The sequence below is a fragment of the Macadamia integrifolia genome, unplaced genomic scaffold (assembly GCF_013358625.1).
Source record: "Macadamia integrifolia cultivar HAES 741 unplaced genomic scaffold, SCU_Mint_v3 scaffold2045, whole genome shotgun sequence".
In the NCBI taxonomy this organism is placed as follows: Eukaryota; Viridiplantae; Streptophyta; class Magnoliopsida; order Proteales; family Proteaceae; genus Macadamia; species Macadamia integrifolia.
This window is the reverse complement of record NW_024868476.1, coordinates 74873-93572: the sequence shown is the minus strand read 5'-3', so window position 1 is coordinate 93572 and position 18700 is coordinate 74873. Positions and strand designations below refer to the sequence as shown.

The following is an 18700-nucleotide window of genomic DNA, read 5'->3' as shown; positions in this document are numbered from 1 at the left end:
TATGTTTCTAGAAACGGGTGAAATGGAACAACTTTATCAAACTCTTTTTAGGTTATTTTTTTGTTTCTAGAAACAAAAAAATGCAAAAATGACAGAAACAGAACGTTGTCAAACGGTGCCTAAAAAGTGTATCATGTTGATCCCGAAACAAATGCTAGTAGAGTTATTGCCTAACTTCAATTCCAATCGAATTGGACTCAGCCTTTGTCTTGCACCTCTCTAAAACTTATAGAAAATTCTAGGTCTAGGCATAGGTATATATATTTACTTACTCAACAGTCAAAAAGGTCTACCACATTCACTAAGTTGATAGTATGGGGTATAACCAATTTCATATTATAAGGGAGGTAAACATTAATGACCTTAGAAGGGCATCCAAAGAATTAAAAAAGAAGTTTAAGCTATTTTATGCTCGAAAGGGAGGGGAGGGTTTTCCACAATGCCCTAGTACTATGGGAAGAAGCAGGGTCTAGAAATATCAAAAGGTTAATTGTTTTGCTCTTTATCTTCTTGAAATGGAAAATAATTTCTGAGAGTGCCTTACGAATGCATAAAAGAAAGAGTACTTGGATTCGGAAAAAACAAATATGAATCCCATATAGGGAAAGAGTTTTGAGGGGAAAGAAAATATGTGGGGCACGCCATTTATGTGTCTTGGCGTTCTAAACTAATCACACACAGGCGTCGTGTGAATCTTTTTCCTTTTTATGTTTTAGGGTTTGATCATTGGTGGCTTCGTGCTTCGAACTAACATATCCCAAGCAGGTGGCAGCCTGGCACATACAAGATTGAAAACGACTCATAGGAAGAGACACCCACCCTGGTCCCTCACTCGCTCACTCCCCTCCTGTGACCTTTCCCCTCTCCTCTTCTGCTCTCCCTCCTCAGTTTGCTCCACACGCAGAAACAACCTAGAGAGAGAGAGACAGAAACAACCTAGAGAGAGAGAGAGAGATGGCGTCGACTTCAAGTATTGCTGGATGCTTGCTGGTGGCTGGCTGCCCGTGTTGGTGTGCGTGTTGGTTTGGCTTTTCTGGCTCTCACAAGAATCTTAAGTGGAATCCCCGAAGCAGAGATGTCGTCATCCCTTACCTCCATGAGTCCTACCACTTGGCTGCAACTTTAGCCACGCGGCAATCTTTGAGTTGAGCCCTCTCTTGGTACAGCTGGCAAGCGAAAGTCCGTGGGCCCAAAACCTGGAAGAAGTATATCTGCCTACTTTTGGACATTTTCCGGACCAAATTGCCCACGTGTTTTGTACGAATGACCAACTACACAAGGTTCCTTTCCTCCGTCGATAGTTTTGAAAAGATACGAAGTGTCCTCTCAGTGACAAATAATATAGACCGTGGCTATAGTGGAGGCGTTGCTTAAAAAATGGAACCTGTAGTCCACAAGGTCTGACCGTCACCAAACAAAGTCCCCAAGCTGCGACGCTTCCATTAAATTTAGCTTTCCCCTCCTTTCCAAGTGCCAATAAAAACCTCAGCCAGTGCCCAGTAGCTTCGACCGCTCGCATCTACTTCGCCATTCTTACTCATTTCTTGAATTAATGGCGTCTTTAATCTCTTTCTTCTTCTTTAGTATCTTCTTCATTGCATATCTCTCTGTTTCGTCTTCACAGATTGTTCTTCCTCTGAGTCATTCGGCGATGAACACAAAAACCCAATTCAATCACACCCACCACCTTCTTAAATCCTCCTCTGTTCAGTCCACCACCAGGTTTCGCAACCACCACCGTAGCCATCTCCAACGCCGCCAAATCTCTCTCCCTCTTTCTCCTGGTAGCGACTATACCCTCACCCTGTCTCTCGGCGACGACCCAGCTCAAACCATTTCCCTTTATATGGACACGGGCAGCGACCTCGTTTGGTTCCCTTGCGCCCCTTTCGAATGCATACTCTGCGAAGACAAATACGATATCAACGCCGCCACGGCTCCATTTAACGTCTCTTCCTCTGCTTTTGTCCCCTGCAACTCCCCTTCCTGCTCTGCCGTCCACTCATCGCTCCCATCATCCGACGTCTGCGCAATCTCTCGCTGCCCACTGGTTACAATTGAAACCTCCGATTGCTCTTCCTTCGCTTGCCCACCTTTCTACTACGCTTATGCCGATGGCAGCCTCATTGCCCGTCTGTACCGCGACACTATTTCGATACCCATGTCGTCTCCTTCGCTTCGCCTGAAAAATTTCACCTTTGGGTGTGCTCACACAGCACTCGCCGAACCAGTCGGCGTCGCGGGTTTCGGCCGAGGCGTCCTTTCTTTACCAGCTCAGCTATCTAATCTTTCCCCCCAACTCGGTAGCTCGTTCTCTTATTGTTTGATTTCTCACTCCTTCGATCAGCAGAAAATCCGTCGGCCAAGCCCATTAATTCTCGGCCGTTACTCTCTGGATGATGAAAAAAAGACAGAGTCTGTGGATGGGGAAGGTGAGTTTCAGTACACAAAAATGCTCGACAACCCAAAATACCCATACTTCTATTGCGTTGGGCTAGAAGCCGTCTCAGTCGGAGGGAGTAAAATTCCGGCACCGGAGACATTGCAGAGAGTGAACAGGCACGGTGATGGTGGAATGGTGGTGGATTCCGGCACAACATTTACAATGCTCCCGGCGAAGCTGTATGAAGCAGTGGCAGCAGAGTTTGACCACCGAGTCAGCCGGATTTACAAACGGTCGAGAGAGACAGAGGACAAGACCGGGCTCAGTCCGTGCTATTACATTGATGGTGAAACCAAACTGGTGGCAAAGGTGCCCAAGTTGGCCCTACACTTTGTAGGGAACGCCACTATTATTCTACCAACTAGGAATTACTTCTTTGGATTCACCAGTGGAAAGAGGAAGGTGGGGTGTTTGATGGTGATGAACGGTGGAGATGTAGCGGATTCGGGTGGGCCCGCTGCGTTGCTGGGGAATTACCAGCAACAAGGGTTCGAAGTGATGTATGATTTGGAAAAGGGGAGGGTTGGGTTCGCCCGGAAACAGTGCGCTACCCTTTGGGATAGTTGGAACCGGGGACGCTAACCTACGCTGGTTGAGAAGGGGAGTTGACTTTTATGACACTCGAAAGCGTGAGGGGTGCAAAAGTTTGACCAACCACACGTGGAGTTCATGCTGATACATGAATTGTAAAAATAAATAAAGGGCTGTAAGAAAAGATAAGATTATGTAAATATGGGATTAGAGATTAGAAAGGAGTGATTAAAGATTAAACTTAATTAATGATATCTATGCACACGTGTCCTCATTAAACTATTAAATCGACTTCATAATCTCCATAGCCAGTTGGAATGTGCAATCCGATGAGATTGTCCCAAGTTACTGAACAATATGATCTATGAAATATTTTGATAATAGTCAAACTAGATGGCTAGATCCAACGGTCCTGATTTTATAAGGGATTCTGGGACCCAGTGCTCTCCTTCATGGCAGTAGGAGCGTGAGACCACTGAAATGATAGGTCTGGAATCCTGATAATGCCTTTCAGTGTTCCATTGTGGCTGAAATCCTTGGATGTTTCTTTTGCTCTGCTATAATAGCTACAGGCCCACAAGTTGGTGCCCCTAAACCTAGTTGATTTATATGCTAATCTTGTTTTTGGTAAGCAGTTATATGCTAGTCCAAAATACTCAACTTTAGTTGGTGAAGTGGACCCACCTTTGATACCTTACTTAGTTATGGAGAAACGAGCATTACCAATTGTGCCCTCTATACCAATACACTGGATCTCATGAAAAGATGCTTATCCCTCTGGTTGAAATTTTGTTCACGTATTTTCATTGGCTTAGGCATCAGTACAATGACCATGTGATCATGAAGCATTCTTTCTTCACCTATAACATATTCTTGGCAATCATTACACTTCAGAACATTGAAAGTGCAATGATGCAAAGGCGTCAAAATTGTATACAGTGAGACAGTTAAATGTAGTGAGTATCCAATGGCTTGGGTGTATGGTCGGACCTTCTCATCCGTTGATTATTCACTGCACCTCAGCACTTGCTACAAACAATTTGGACTAAGTGCAAAGGGTAATTTGACATAGAGTCCTAGCTCCTAAGAATATTTAATTAAGCTAAACTGTAATATCTCTTGTTCCGGACATTATTGGATGCCAAGAAAAGAAAATATCAATTCTTGGCATCCAAACATAACCGGAATCGAATCCTCCAAACCGTCGGATGAGTGGGCCACCAGTGTCCCAACTCCCAAGTACCGTCCTACCAAAAAAAAAAAAAAACTCCAAAGTACCGAGTTGCGATTCTGGAGTGGCGGGCTGTGCTGCAAATAGAGAAATAGCCACGTGGTATATTATCCAAAAGAATGCCGTCGTGAAACCTTGACTCGTACGTCAGCGTGTCTGCAGTTCCCAAAGTTTTATTTTTTATTTCTTTTGGGTGGACGTGTATGCAATTCCCAAAGCCTAAAGGAGTGACGTTTATCTCTCTCCTCGAGTGCTTGGTGCTTAGCTGTTGGCCATTACCCGTACGTGTGCTTCTAAACTCTTCCGCTTGTGGGCGAGTGCCTTCTCTTCTCACTTATCGTACACGTCAGCCCTCACAGTCCCATTATTCCATCTTCCCACCAATGCTTGGTCCTATTGGGTACAAAGCCTTCACTTCTCTTGCACCGGGAGCGAGCTTATGAGAAATGGCCCAAAAAGTGAGCGATCCAAAGATCTGTACAACCCAAGGTTCAGGTAATCCGAATCGGGTATCAATCCAATTCTGATTCGAATCAATTTAAACCGGTAGCAAATTACGTACTAAAATAAAAATATCAAGAATATTTTCTTCAACCTTTTAGAACGAGGTCTGCAAAGAATAAGAGAAAAATGATTCTATTTGGGAGTGTGGGAGCTGACCCTAGACACAAAGAGGCGAAATAACCGCTTTCCCTCCCTGTTTCTAAAGGTCATACTTAGTATTCAACCTTACCCATTACCTCGTAAGATAGGCCTTACCCTATTGATACTTCCAAGTGCGCTCTCATTGATCCTTGTGCAGATTGTTAATAAACAAAAACTCTTTCCACAAAATAATGAAACGAATTTATTGAAAACAATAGTAGAACCTACCTCATCATTCCTAAATCGACGTCCTCTTTAGTGCGACATGGCGTGTAGTGCAGATTCAAAGGCTGAAAACCCTTAGACGCACAACTCAAGGTGCTCCCAACCTTTGAATTTGCGCTACAAGTGATTTGCATCCCCCAAACTTTTCCCAAGAAGTGTAAATCTCTCTCCCCATAAATCATAAACTCGCCTTGGGGGGGGGGTGATAGAATCTTTATCTCACTAATTGACATTAATTTGATCATAATATTCACTTTTTTTTTTTGATTTTGTATTCTGGGGGTGGGGGGGATAGAATTACTTATCATAATGTTGACTTGAAGGAAAGTTGAAGTGGGGTTGTGTAATGGAAACGGCAACACTATACCAATAATGGGGAAAAAAATTGGAAACGACAATACAGAGGACAGATACTAGATATTTTAGTGGGACTTTGTTGCGTGCCCTTTGGACCAATGAATGATCAATTAATTGCATGTAAGAAATACGTTGAAGTTCCACGGATCCATGAAAAATCATTTCATGTACCTATCGAGCTGATTTATGAACGGAAAGGCCAATCAATCAATGCTTTTGCTACTTGGCCTCCTCCTCCTCCGTACTTAAATAGTCAACACTGTCTGTTTTACGTGCTTTTATTTCTGTGCTATGAGCTAGCAAGTTGCTTCTAATTGACATACAAATTTTAAGGTCCACGAAAAAGAAATGGTTCAAAGTACAAGTGCCCGCAACGGGTCATGCAGGATCCGTAAAGTATCAACATGGATCTAATTTGCATGTTTATGTCTAATTAGAAGACAGTTGGAGAGAGAGAGACAGCAATTGGAGAAGATTTGAATCCCACTTTTTTCAATTTATTATTACTTTTCCTTTAGTGGGATAATATTTCTCAGTGGGGAGCAAAACCTCTAATAGAGTCCATCTCTCATTTTACATGGGGAGGAGAGAGAGAACCCCTTTAGTCAACCATTGTTAAGTGTGTTCCCTAAAATGAAATTTGCAACTTGTAAACCTTTATCAACTGACAATTGGAATCAGTGAGTTCTCACCATTAGACCAAAAAAAAACTTCCTACTAAGACAATCAAGATCATTGAGCACTAATATTGGCAGTTGGGAGGCATAACTTGTATTAAAGAGGCATCACAGACAATATTGCTTGAATCAAGGCATGCTTCCCAGCAGAACTAAGAAACTTAGACTTCCAAGAACTCGGCGTTGAATTCATCCGATTGAAAAGATTTTGACAGTGGACTCGAGAGAGACACTTTCCAATCAATGGGATGCCAAGATAATAATCAAGCTGAAGGGTAGTATTTATCTAAAATCTATCATATAGCAATCTTTTATTTGGGGTCTTGTTTTATGTTAAGTTTGCTCGAATTCTTGACATGTTTTGAAGATTGACCCGCTTTGACATATTTTGGTCGCGACCCAAATGGGAAGTTTTCTGAGATCTATGATGGAAGCAGAGGGGTTGGGTCCCTATGTAAAGAGATGAATCTGTGGAGGGTTCAAATGTAAGCCAGGGAGCCAGATATGAAATATACTCTTTACAGGTAGGTTTAAGAAGCTGGGCACAACTACAAGGATGAAAAAAACCCAAGCAAAGGATTAGAGTTCATGGTCATAACCTGTTTGATGCCTATGGTAGTATGTGTCACTCTGTCGAAATGTGTCGAAAACTTTATGAGGAATACGAAAGGTGGTTGTTGGGCCTCTCTAGGTTTTTCCTTTTGGCCCTGAAGCATTTCCCCTTCATTCATTAAACTGTAAGTCTGGTGGGAATCCAACATGAACATATAATACAAGCCAACAACTATTCACAAAAAATAAAATAAAAAATTCATACCGGATTTGCAAAGGCTCCACCACTGTCAAAGGTTTCTAGTCAAATTTTATGGTCCATCTTAACTTGTCAATCATACAGAGTTGTTTTTTCATCCATGTTCTCCAAATGGAATTGGCTATCCAAAAATCTTTCAAATCATAGCGAAGTCACAGTGGAATGCAAATTAATCTATGATCAGACGATGACATGGACAGTAAGCTTATTAATTTGAGCATTGAACAGATTTATGTTTCTATATTATATTAATTAGGTGGAAAGGATTAATTCCCAAAGCCAGTGGCATGCAACAGGCTGTCTCCAAGAGAGAAGAATCAGATTCAGCCCTGGCCACTTCTTACCATGAAGATTAATGACTTCATTATCATTCCTAAGGGACACCTAGTAAACTTTAAGTGCAAAACATTAAGTACAGAGCCAAATTGATACCAAAGGAAGCCTTGCCAACTACCAACATACCAAATTGCTTACTGGAGAAATAGAGAATGGAGTTGCCTGCATCGCAATTCTGGACTAGTTAATGTCCTGCAATTCAGAAAAAACTAAAGACTGGGGGAACCCAAGACCTGATATATCATTTGAAAAGTGAGTGGCCGGGGCTGAATTGTTAGCCTCAATTCCACCTCCACCAGACTATTCATCGCCCCACATAGATAACAAAAAGTAGCCACTATTGCCCTTACACAAAGTTTCTCTTCCATACTACTATAAGTTGCCTCGACTTCCCAAATTCTATTTAAATAAAAATGGAGAGGGCAGTAGTCATTTTAGTGCTCAGAAAGAAATTTCACTAGAAAATAACGGTTTGGATTCTAGAATAAGAAATCCTATATGGCAATTTGGATTGAGAGTTATTCATCTGTCTAATGTAGTGTGCCCTAATGATTTGTAACAAAATGTATTTTTCAGAATCCATTGTGCCTTGTGTAATATGACAACATGGAGCTTTAAGAAATATCTCCCAGATACAAATGATTTTGATCTAATTTTTTCGAACTACTAAAGCACACCAATAAGTGCAGAGGACAATTACAAAGACAACCAGAAAGAAGCAAGATAAATCATTAAGAGAAATGCAAAACTAACATTAGAGTCTGATTCCTATATCAGATCTGTCCATGAGGCAGGAATCTTTGAATTTCCCCAGGAAGCTCATTGTGATGCAGAAAAAAAAAGAGTTTAAATCTTTCAATTTTTTATACCTAGACCTTCATTCAAATTCACCTTCAATGGCTAATACAGGCTATAGAAAATCAACATCTCCACCTGTAATTCTTCACTCCATTTTGTAAGTTCTAGTGCACATCCCCTCTCTTAAAAATCAGGCATTCCGAGGCTCTCGATATTGGAATAAGCTTTAAAGTCCTTAGGGTGAACATGAAGATACAGATATCTAATGTCACTTGTCAGTGTGTCAAATAAAACTGGCCCGTTATCCCCCCCCCCCTAAAACCTCGCCATTCTTGAAGCCCCATAGCATTAAGGATCTGTAGTCATTAATGAATTCAGGAATGCTAGAGGCATTAATGGAGAGATGTTTGGTCCACATATTCTCCAATCCATCACCCATAATACATAGTGTTTCAACTTATATACATAGCTAAACATAGAAAGACGGCCTCCCAATGCAGTGAAGTCCACTCTGTCACTAACATTATCATAAGAGGGCATTGGAATTTCCTTGAACTTCTCATTTCCAACACTAAATGAAACAATGGACTCAGCTTAGGCACAATCCAATGGGGACAACCTCCAAACACCTGCATTGGTTACTGGTAAAAAGGGTACTGAAGTTCTCCAATGCTTCTCCAAGAACTGGTCCCCAATGTGTACACAGTGGCTTCAACTTTACGGAAGCCAGTCTCTTCCCTGGACATTACATCCATTGCCAACATTCCGGCGGTTAAAAATCTGTTGGGTTCTTCTGCAATTCAAATTTCTTTCATTCCTGTCTTGTTGCCTATGGAGTCAAATTTATGTTGGGTGTGAACAAATTGATAGGAATCTACATCTGCTTGTTCATTCAAACAGGATCAGACTTGCTGCTAGCTTCAAACACAAACTGGTTCCTGGAATGTCCAGCACAGGATTGACCAATATGTTATGCCATCAATACCATGAGATCGAGCTGGTCAATAAGATAGGCTAGACTCTCATAGGACATGTCTAATCCATAATTGCTTGTAGCTATATAATTATAATCTTTTCTTGAAGATGATGGCCAATTCCCTATTATAGATTATTCATGTCAAGGTTGTTTAATGACTTATTTAGATTACTGATGAACAGAGAATCCCATCACCATATTTGCCTCGATCAAATTTTCTTTCACCAAAAAGTAACCATATGCCATATTTGGCCTGATTACATTCTTTCAGATGTTTGTGATTCTAGGAGTTGTGTTCATTATCTTCGTTACTCAATGAGTATGTTTCATTTATAGTGAGGGAAATCCTTGCAGACAAGGTTTTTGGTGAGTTGAGTCATTGGCACTTTTCAGAACTAAAGCAGGAATCAAGTTCAAATAAATTAAATAAACCAGGGTAGTTCCCAAGTGATTAGTGAAGTTCAGAAAGCACACACAAGCAATAATGGTTTAGAACCAAGCATACCAATGAGAAATGTGAATGAGCTTGTATCTCAAAACATTCTGGAATTAGAAGATGCAGTTAAGGACCTCATTACTTCATTATCATTCCTAAGGGACGCCTAGTAAACCATAAGTGCAAAACATTAACTACAGAGCCAAATTGATACCAAGGGAAGCCTTACCCATACCAACTACCTTACTGGAGAAATAAAAAATGGAGTTGCCTGCAACGCAAATCTGGACTTGTTCATGTCCAGCAATTCATGAAAACTAAAGACTGGAGGAACCCAAGACCTAATAAATTATTTGAAAAATGAGGCATAGATTGAAATATTATATGTGAACTATTCTTCGATGAGGGATTGACATGTAAGGCGTTATCCTCAATTCCATCTCTACCAGCCTATTCATCGCCTCACATAGATAACAAGAAGTCATCACTGTTGCCCTTACACAGTTTCTCTTCCCTACTACTATAAGTTACCCCCACCTCCCAAATTCAATTAAATGAAAATGGAGAGGGCAGTTGTCATTTTAGTGCTGAAAAATAAATTTCACCAGAAAATAATGGTTTGGATTCTAGAAGAAGAAATCATATATGGCAATTTGGATTGAGATTTATTCAACTGTTCAACATGGTGAGTCCTACTGTGTGGTAACAAAAAATGTATTTCAATGCAAATTGCAAAGTTTACAGTCCAGTCATTGCATTCATTTGCTACTTTTTTTAAATTGCTCTTGCTGACTTATTCAGTGTTTGTTCTCAGAATCCATGGTGCTGCATGTAACATGATAATGTGAAGCTTAACGAAATATCTCCCGGATACAAATGATATTGATCTGTTTCTTTCGAACCACTGAAGAACACAAATCTAAGTGCAGAGGACAAATACAAAGACAACCAGAAAGAAGCAGGCAAAAATATCAAGAGAAATGCAAAACTAACATTAAAGTCTGATGTCCAATATCAGATCTGTCCATGAGACAGGAACCTTTTTAATTTCTCTAGGGAGCTCATTGTCATGCAGAAAAAAAACAGTTTAAATCTTTCAGTTTTAGGTACCATAGACTTGCATTCAAATTCATCTTCAATTGCTAATACAGGCTAAAGAAAATCAACACCCCCCTACCTGTAATTCTTCACTCCATTCTATGAGTTCTTGTGCACATCTCCTCTGTCTTCAACATGGAGCAAGGCTTTCGATATAGGAACAAACATGAAATTTCTTTGGGTCACCAAGAAGATACAGATATCTGATGTCATTAGTCACTGGGTCAAATAAATATGGCCCGTCATCTTCCACTAAAACCTGCCCGTTCTTGAAGGCCTTCAGGTCTACGTTCCAGGAATCAGTAAGATATCCAGGTATGTGTACCGCATTGATGGAGAGTTGTTTGGTCCAAGTATTCTCCAATCCATCCTCCACCCTCGCCCATATTTCATAACATTTCTCCTTATATACATGGGCAACTATAGAAAGACAGCCTCCCAATGCAGTTAACTTCGCCCATCTTGTATAATCATCATCAATGGGGGGCATTGGAATTTCCTTAAATTTCTCATTTCCAACACTAAATGAAACAATTGAATTCAACTCAGGCACAGTCCAATGGGGACAACCTCCAAACACCTGCAAAGGTGACTGGCAAAAAGGGTACCGAAGATCTCCAATGCTTCTCCAAGAACTTGTATCTCCAATGCTTCTCCAAGAACTTGTCCCCAATGTGTACACAATAGCTTCAACTTTACGGATGCCAGTCTTCCAAGGTTGAGGATTTGAAATTAACAGCACCTTGAATTCACCAGAAATATGATCATAACCAAACCCTAAAGAAATTCTAACATTGTATACTCTTCTTTTCTTAACATGTGCCGGCAATTGCTTGTACTGTCCTGTAGCAGGGTTCCATACATACACATAATCCCCATAAAATCTCTTATGAGTTAAGCACACCAACCCATTACAAGAACCTGCTATTACAATTGGGCTCTTAGAGTTTGGATTCCGGAAAGGAAAATCAAGTTGGATTGGGTGGCTAAACGCATCAAAAGACAATTTATATATCTTGGAAGCAGTTGAAACGATAATGATAGAGCCATTATCAAATTCAAACTGTCGGTCCAAGTGCATTTTAAGGAACTGAGGGTTATAGAGTCGAGAGTAGTCTCTGATTATGCACCTTAATCGTAAGAGAGCCTCCACAGGTAGACTCAAGAAGATTTTATCCTTGATTTCAATTGGGAGATGAGGCATTGGGATCATAGCAGACATTCTCGTCTCTTCTTCCCACTGTTTCTTCTCTTCTTGCCTGTGTTTCTTCATTTTCTTGTATCTTTCTGGTTTTCTCCTTCTTCAGTTGCGTTGCTCTGGGACTGGGGAGGACGAGAAAGAAAGAGAGAGGGAGAAGAGAGAGAGAGAGAGAGAGAGAGAATGAAAGAAATGAAGAGAAAGGTAGTTATAATTCCCAATCTCTCTCCAGGCTTTGAACCCAAACAAAAGAATATCTTTTCCCGCGGCTCCCGCCCAAAGCCCCATAGTAACCCAACTGCTGAGACACCAAGCGAGGCATCTGACGGTTGGAGGACCTGGGGTGCTTGTCAAGGTCCTCCAGCCGTCGGATGCCTTGCTGGACACCCAACCTGTTTTGGAGTCTGGATCGGTCGTTATGTCATTGTAATATGTGTTTTTCAAATATACATGTAAATGACCCTATTAGTCTTACTGAGAAAAATTTGTGAATCATATAAAAAGGGTAAAAATATAAATTTCTACACTATTAGAATTACCCTCTAACATGTACCTACATATAGACATAATGGGTAAGAAAAGACTACGTTGCCCACGTAACTTTCCATTGGCTGTGCCTGTTGACGTATACTTCCGGTAAGAGTTACCATTCCTGTGCCCAAAAAAAATATATATATATATATATATATATATAACTTCTCATCAATGAATAGAACAAGACGACAATGTGTGACCACCAAGGGAGTAAATGCCTCTAGACGTGCAGCCCAACACATGGGTGCAAGCCAGGTCCTCCCAGTCGTTAGATGCCTTGTCGGCCGTCCCAACGGTTGAAGAGAATCTTTTTCTCATAATAATATGACACTCTTAACTTATTTTTTAATACCCTTTTATACATGTCTTAAATAACTTCTTGGATAAGACAATAGGCATTTAAAAGATGTTAGGTTCTATAATCACTGATAGAGATGTGGTTCAAACACTCAAAGAAACAAGAGAAATAATATAGTGGATCACATCTTCTTCTTATTTTTTTTTTATTTATTTGTTATTTATTTTTTATTTTTTATGCACAGTGGATGGGGAGTACATAGCTATTACAAGACTAGGATTACACTACCACAGAGAGGCAGGAGAGATCATATGGATTGGAGGGGGGAAGTTTGGGTAGGAAGAAGCAGGGTGGGAAGAGATAAAATACTCCCATGGCCAACACTGAAGAGTCCATCCATCCTTGTGGCTCTAAACCTTGTTCAACCTGGTATATGGATTCTGTTGTTAATAACCTGATCAGTTATATTACCTTCTGTGCATGATAGACCTGATCCAAGGTCAGTTCCTAACCTCTGTTAAGATAGAATTACTACTATACAATATACAACTTGTTTATAAAAATTCAAATGGTTTCTCATGCATCTTCTTGTAATTTCTTTGGCATTGGGAAAATGTTGGCTTTTTTTTCCCCCCCTCAGATTAATAATTCTCATACATCCTTGAAGATTTTTTTTTTCGTCAAAAAGAAAACTGATAATTTTATTAAGAATTAAGGTTATGGATCCATTCTTCATGAGGTAAGAGAGGAACTGATACAACTAAATGAATCCACCAAACCCAAAGGGAGAAAGAAATGAAGTGGCTTTCGCCATTGTACAAGATTCTGTACATGCTTTTCGAGGTTTTTATACAATTCTTAGATACTCAAAATCTAGAAGTCATGTTCAGCACAGGATTGACCAATATGTAATGCCATCAAAACCATGAGTTCAAGTTGGGCAGTAAGAAAGGCCAGACTCCTGGAAACAGCAATAGGATGTGCCTAATCAATTATTGCTTGTAGCTATATAATTATGATAGAACAGCCCATTATCATATTTGCCTCGATTAAATTGTCTGTCACTAAAAAGTTACCATATGCTATATTTGGCATGATTAATTTCTCTCAGATGTTTGTGATTCTAGGAGTTCTGTTCACTATCTTCATTACTCAATGAGTATATGTCATCCATAGTCAACTGAAATCTTTGCAGAGAAAATTCCTGCGAAATTCCCTGAAATAGTTGGGACAAGGCTTTGTTGAGTTGAGTCATTGTGCCAATTTTCAGAACTGAAGCAGGAACCAAGTCTTTGAATGCAGGGTAGTTCTAAAGTAATTTGAAGTTTCACAATGCACACACAAGTAAGCAAAAATGTTTTAGAACCAAGCAGACGAACTAGAAATGTAAATGAGCATTGGAAAGATGCAGTTACAGACCTCAAGATGGTAGGTCTCAAAATTGAATGGTCCAAACATTTAGGATTGATGCTAAATTATCCTCTACTTTTCTTTCTTTTCTCTCTTTTCCTGAATTCTCTTTACAACCCCCCCCCCCCATTGGCTTCATTGGTGATGCATCTCAATATTGAAATAAGTTAGTGCTCTGCTTGAAGCTAAGTTAAATTATCTTATAGTTTTCTTATCTTTTTTCATTGCCTGAATTCTCTTTATACCCCCCCCCTCCCTCCAACAGCTTTGTTTAGGACTTGTAAGGCAGATAGAAGAGCTGAAGAGATTGGCTTCATTGGTAATGTATCTCAATATTGAAGTAAGTGCATGTTCTGCTTGAAGTATGGATTAAACTTTCTTCTTTATTGATTTTTAGTCAGAGAGGACCTTAATAATATGAAAGTAACTTAACAGATGCTGAAGTTCAACCCCAAGAATGTTGCTTTTGAAATATGAACTTCTTGTGACTTTTACTTGGTTGATATGCCAATCTACTAGTCATTTGATTGACTAGGCAACCCAGTGCATATGGCTCTCGCTACTGCAGGGTCTGGGAGGGGCAAATGTGCGCAGCCTTATCCCCTGCCTCGCAGGAGAGTCTATTCTGTGTAATTTGTTTCCTTATGGAGGAAAAGCACCGGATGATCAGTTAAAGCACATAAAGAATAACATACTTAAGCATTATGTTTCTAGATCCTGCAATAGACAATGAACACATACAAAAGTTAAGTTTAGTCCTCAGAAGTGTAACTATCAGATGCGTATTTAATGTGTATTACAAGTAGTTTCTTACAAGCTGAATTACCATGGAATCAATAGTACAAAAAACAACAATTGCTTTGGTAGATGCTTCAGATTACTTCCCTTCAGCCTCAGTCCCTCACCTCATCATGTCAAGACCAATGGGTTACTTCATGAAGGCCAGTTTCTATACCAACCAGCCCATGCAGAGACTAACCCACTAATACCCAGTGTGACCACATGGTTGCAGAATGGATTAGGCTCAATATCTGCCAATGCAATAATTAGATCAGCAACATTGGCAGCCACAGCCATCAACCTCATCACCCTATCAGCTCTAATCTTCCTCAGAATTTCCATATCTTTCTCTGGAGTGCTTCCTTCTTTTGACTCTGGTGACTGCAGAAGGAGCCTCCTCTGTGCCTCAATTCCCTTTTTGATGATAATGAAGTCAGAAATGATGAAGAATACATAACCCAAGGACTCACCAAAGGCTGAAATGAAGCTCATCTTTGTTGCTAGAACTGCATCTATGACTCCAATTCTCGACAACCATAGGAAGTGATCGAAGAAGAAGTAGACCATCTCTCCAGCATTAGAAAGAACAGCAAGGAAACGGAAGGCTGAGGTGGAGCCTGGGTTTCGCCGGAGGGCATTGAAGCCAGTGAGGAAACGACCTGTTCGAAAAGCTTTACGACTAAGTCCAGATGATACCTCCCATTTCCTGAATCTTTGAGCTATATCTGGATGGGTAGTCTCAACATGCCAATGAACAAGCTTAGAGACATACTGGAAAGTCTTGACCAGCTTGTCTATGCCATCTCTCTTTGCTAAGAAGATAACCAGCTTATCCACTGTGTCATTCATGGCTGAAGCTGTGAGGAATGACTTCAGTGGTCAAGGATTACAAAGATATAGAGCTTACTGGTTTGGTGGACTAGTGAGGGAAGTGGGTATGCATTAGAATTAAGGAGAACCACAGAAATTATTAAAATTTGGATAATCCAGGAAGCTATACTTTCTTGTTGGGACTCATGGAAGAGAAAAGAGACTCAAAATATAAAACCTATGGCCGTGGGAGGATAGAGAATTCTCTCATGCCTGTGATGAATGTTGTGGGTATCAGATATCGGTATCAGTATCGGTATCGGCTGAGACCGATGTGATACCAATCCGAATTGGCCCGATTGGTCCGGATCCCGAACAGGGTACGCTCTCTCTAGTTATGCCCAGCGAATCTTCGTCTCCAAACAGTCTCGAAGGAGATGTTCGGACATCACGACTGCATTTGACCCATCATCGTTCCTCACTCCTGGAACCTGGGAAGGTAATCAAACAAACCAGAGCTTCCGTTTGTTTCATCCTTTAAATTTTCCATGTATTTATGATCAGGTAATTGTGATTTTGTTCTATGTTTCTTTTCCCTAATCTTTTGTTGCCCCTTGAGGATCTGGGCTAGGTTTTCTGAAATTTTTGTTCTTAGTTTGTCCGCTCTGATTGATATAAGAACCTTGAACAATTTATTGCTAATTGAATTATTTATATTCTATTCTGGTTATTAATTAAGATGATGGGATATCATAGTCTGATTACGCTTGCTAGCTGCTTCAATTTCGTGGCAATTTACTCTGGTGGCCGAATTCTGGAATCAAGAATTAATTTTTGCAGAGTTTCCAGCTTTCAAATGATACTAGATGGATCTGCCAGCCATTAGGGTGCTTTAATTTATATGTGAATTCCCTTAAACATTTAGTTACAAAGTCTCTATACATAAATTCAAACCCTTCAACCAATAACCATCAAATTTTACAGGGTTCAGAATGTTCCCCCATCCCTCCACCCATCCTTTAGACCTTTAGTCTGTGATTGTCCACACTCCACAGCAGTTTAATATCGAAATTTAGATGACCAGAATGATCCCTTTAGGATAATATCTGGGTCTTATTTAGAAATTTTAATGGTATTGGAGAACTTACAATGAGAAACACCATGTATATGCTTTCAGGTGTCGAGGCAAAGATTTTCCTTACTTTAGTGGAGTGGTCTAAGATATGGTGGGATTGGATATATTCACTTTGCAGATATTTTACAATTTCTCCTATATGAAGCTTTGAAAGAAATTTTTGTGAGAATTGAAATTTGAGAAACCACTTATATCTGGGAGCAGTTTGGTTTAATGTGTTTCAGCATTTTCTAAAATTTTTTATAAGATTTTTTCTTACTGGCAATTTTTGTTTTCAGAATGACGGTCATCACTTCCACCCATAAATAGTGAAATTATTTAAATCTTAAACCAGATGATGGCATCTTTGGGGTGGTCACCACCAACCGTTGCAACAGCTCCTGGTTCCCAATTTCGTCTGCAAAGCCTGGGATTGTTGAAAGCACCAAGACCACTACATGGGTTCACCTTTTCTCATATTCGGCTCAAACATGCCCATATTTCTTGCACCAAATTGACTCCGTGGGAACCTTCCCCCATCACATATGCTACTACTGAAGATACAGGTGATGACTTCTTCAAAGGAAGTAGTAACATTTTTGAATCCATGAATGCTGAAGACACAGCCCAAACTCCAGCTCCTGATATTGTAAATGCAAGTGATCAGCTATCCTTGCCCCAACTTCTTAAATGGCCTATATGGATTCTGGGTCCTTCTGTGTTGCTTGCCACAGGCATGGTACCCACATTATGGTTACCTTTGTCATCTGTATTTCTTGGACCTAACATAGCCAGCTTTCTTTCCTTAGTGGGGCTCGATTGTATCTATAACATTGGTGCAACCTTGTTTCTCCTGATGGCTGATGCATGTGCGCTCCCAAAGGAGCCAACTGAAACCTGCAAAAGTGAAGCTCCTCTCAGTTACAGATTCTGGAACATGGTTGCAAGTGTCGTTGGCTTTGTCATCCCTCTGTCAATGCTCTGGGCTACACACAAAGGCATTATAGAACCCCAACTGTCATCTATCTCTTTTGCTGTACTTTTGGGTCCCTACCTTCTACTTCTGTCTATACAAATGTTGACAGAGATGTTGACATGGCACTGGAAATCGACAGTGTGGCTTGTTACCCCAATTGTTTATGAGGCATACCGGTTGTTGCAGCTGATGAGGGGGTTGAAGTTGGCGCCAGAACTTGGTGCACCTGCATGGGTTGTGCATACAATTAGAGGGCTGGTTTCATGGTGGGTGCTGGTCCTTGGGATGCAGCTAATGAGGGTTGCCTGGTTTGCTGGATTCACTGCTCGAGTTCGCAAACAACCTTGAGCTCCATACCGTATCCATTCCATCCCCACCAATTGTAGAGATATATTTTTACAAAAATGCTCTCTGCCCATGGGAAAGACTCAGTGCAGGATTCTGGTTTTATGACTGCACTTCTTAGTGTACAATTGAACAACGTATAAATTTGGAATTCAAGAATAGGACAAAGAACATGTTCAAGTCATGAAGGCTATGACTTTTAACTCTGCGGAACTACTTCATTCTGGATCATAGTCTGTGTAGTAAATATGGAAATTTGAGTATCTTGGTGTTGGGAAGTTCACGATCCTCATGCTGATCCCCTCTCTTGATTGTGCCATGTTACAGGCCAGCTTGGATTTTCTAATATAAATGTTGGGTATCCAGAATCTCTATAGATTATTGCTTCCTCTGTACTTCGAATATTATCAATAAAAGCTCTCTATGATCATGGATATCTACTTTGCAGGCTTTTCCTTTCACTTGGTAGTTGGTATCATACCATAGAAATGCTAAGGCAAAAGGGTAGAACCCACATAAATCCTTTTAGCGGTTTATTAAAGTCACCAATCCTCCTTCCAGGCATCATATGTAGTGGCATCTGAGAGACTTTCTTCTGAAAATCATCTGAAGATACAGTATGCAAAAAATACCATTAAATGAAAGTAATCAGGGTGGTAGGATTGAATGTG

The 18700-nt window shown here is 40.4% G+C and overlaps 4 protein-coding genes across 5 annotated transcripts; 2 read left to right on the top strand and 2 right to left on the bottom strand.

The window, feature by feature from the left end:
* The first annotated feature begins 1355 nt into the window (after positions 1-1355).
* Positions 1356-3246, top strand: LOC122065500 (probable aspartyl protease At4g16563). The gene has a single exon (XM_042629306.1). It carries the CDS (start codon positions 1553-1555, stop codon positions 3023-3025), a length of 1473 nt encoding a protein of 490 aa, XP_042485240.1. The 5' UTR covers positions 1356-1552; the 3' UTR covers positions 3026-3246.
* Positions 3247-10298: 7052 nt separating this feature from the next.
* Positions 10299-11913, bottom strand: LOC122065496 (F-box protein At3g07870-like). Its single transcript, XM_042629301.1, has one exon. The coding sequence runs from the start codon at positions 11835-11837 to the stop codon at positions 10695-10697; it is 1143 nt and encodes a 380-aa protein (XP_042485235.1). The 5' UTR covers positions 11838-11913; the 3' UTR covers positions 10299-10694.
* A 2814-nt stretch (positions 11914-14727) lies between these two features.
* Positions 14728-15784, bottom strand: LOC122065507 (peroxisomal membrane protein 11B-like). Its single transcript, XM_042629314.1, has one exon. The coding sequence runs from the start codon at positions 15631-15633 to the stop codon at positions 14938-14940; it is 696 nt and encodes a 231-aa protein (XP_042485248.1). The 5' UTR covers positions 15634-15784; the 3' UTR covers positions 14728-14937.
* Positions 15785-15939: 155 nt separating this feature from the next.
* On the top strand, positions 15940-18463 carry LOC122065505. Of its 2 annotated transcripts, none has more exons than XM_042629312.1 (2): positions 15940-16093; positions 17008-18463. In XM_042629312.1, the coding sequence occupies exon 2, from the start codon at positions 17064-17066 to the stop codon at positions 18030-18032; it is 969 nt and encodes a 322-aa protein (XP_042485246.1). In that variant the 5' UTR covers positions 15940-16093; positions 17008-17063; the 3' UTR covers positions 18033-18463. The 2 variants fall into 2 exon arrangements, with proteins under 2 accessions (XP_042485246.1, XP_042485247.1); XM_042629313.1 differs by having other exon boundaries at positions 16014-16158.
* Positions 18464-18700: the final 237 nt, after the last annotated feature.

Excerpts from the sequence above, each read along its gene's own strand:
- LOC122065500 (XM_042629306.1), top strand. The coding sequence starts at position 1,553 with ATGGCGTCTTTAATCTCTTTCTTCTTCTTTAGTATCTTCTTCATTGCA.
- LOC122065496 (XM_042629301.1), bottom strand. The coding sequence starts at position 11,837 with ATGAAGAAACACAGGCAAGAAGAGAAGAAACAGTGGGAAGAAGAGACG.
- LOC122065507 (XM_042629314.1), bottom strand. The coding sequence starts at position 15,633 with ATGAATGACACAGTGGATAAGCTGGTTATCTTCTTAGCAAAGAGAGAT.
- LOC122065505 (XM_042629312.1), top strand. The coding sequence starts at position 17,064 with ATGATGGCATCTTTGGGGTGGTCACCACCAACCGTTGCAACAGCTCCT.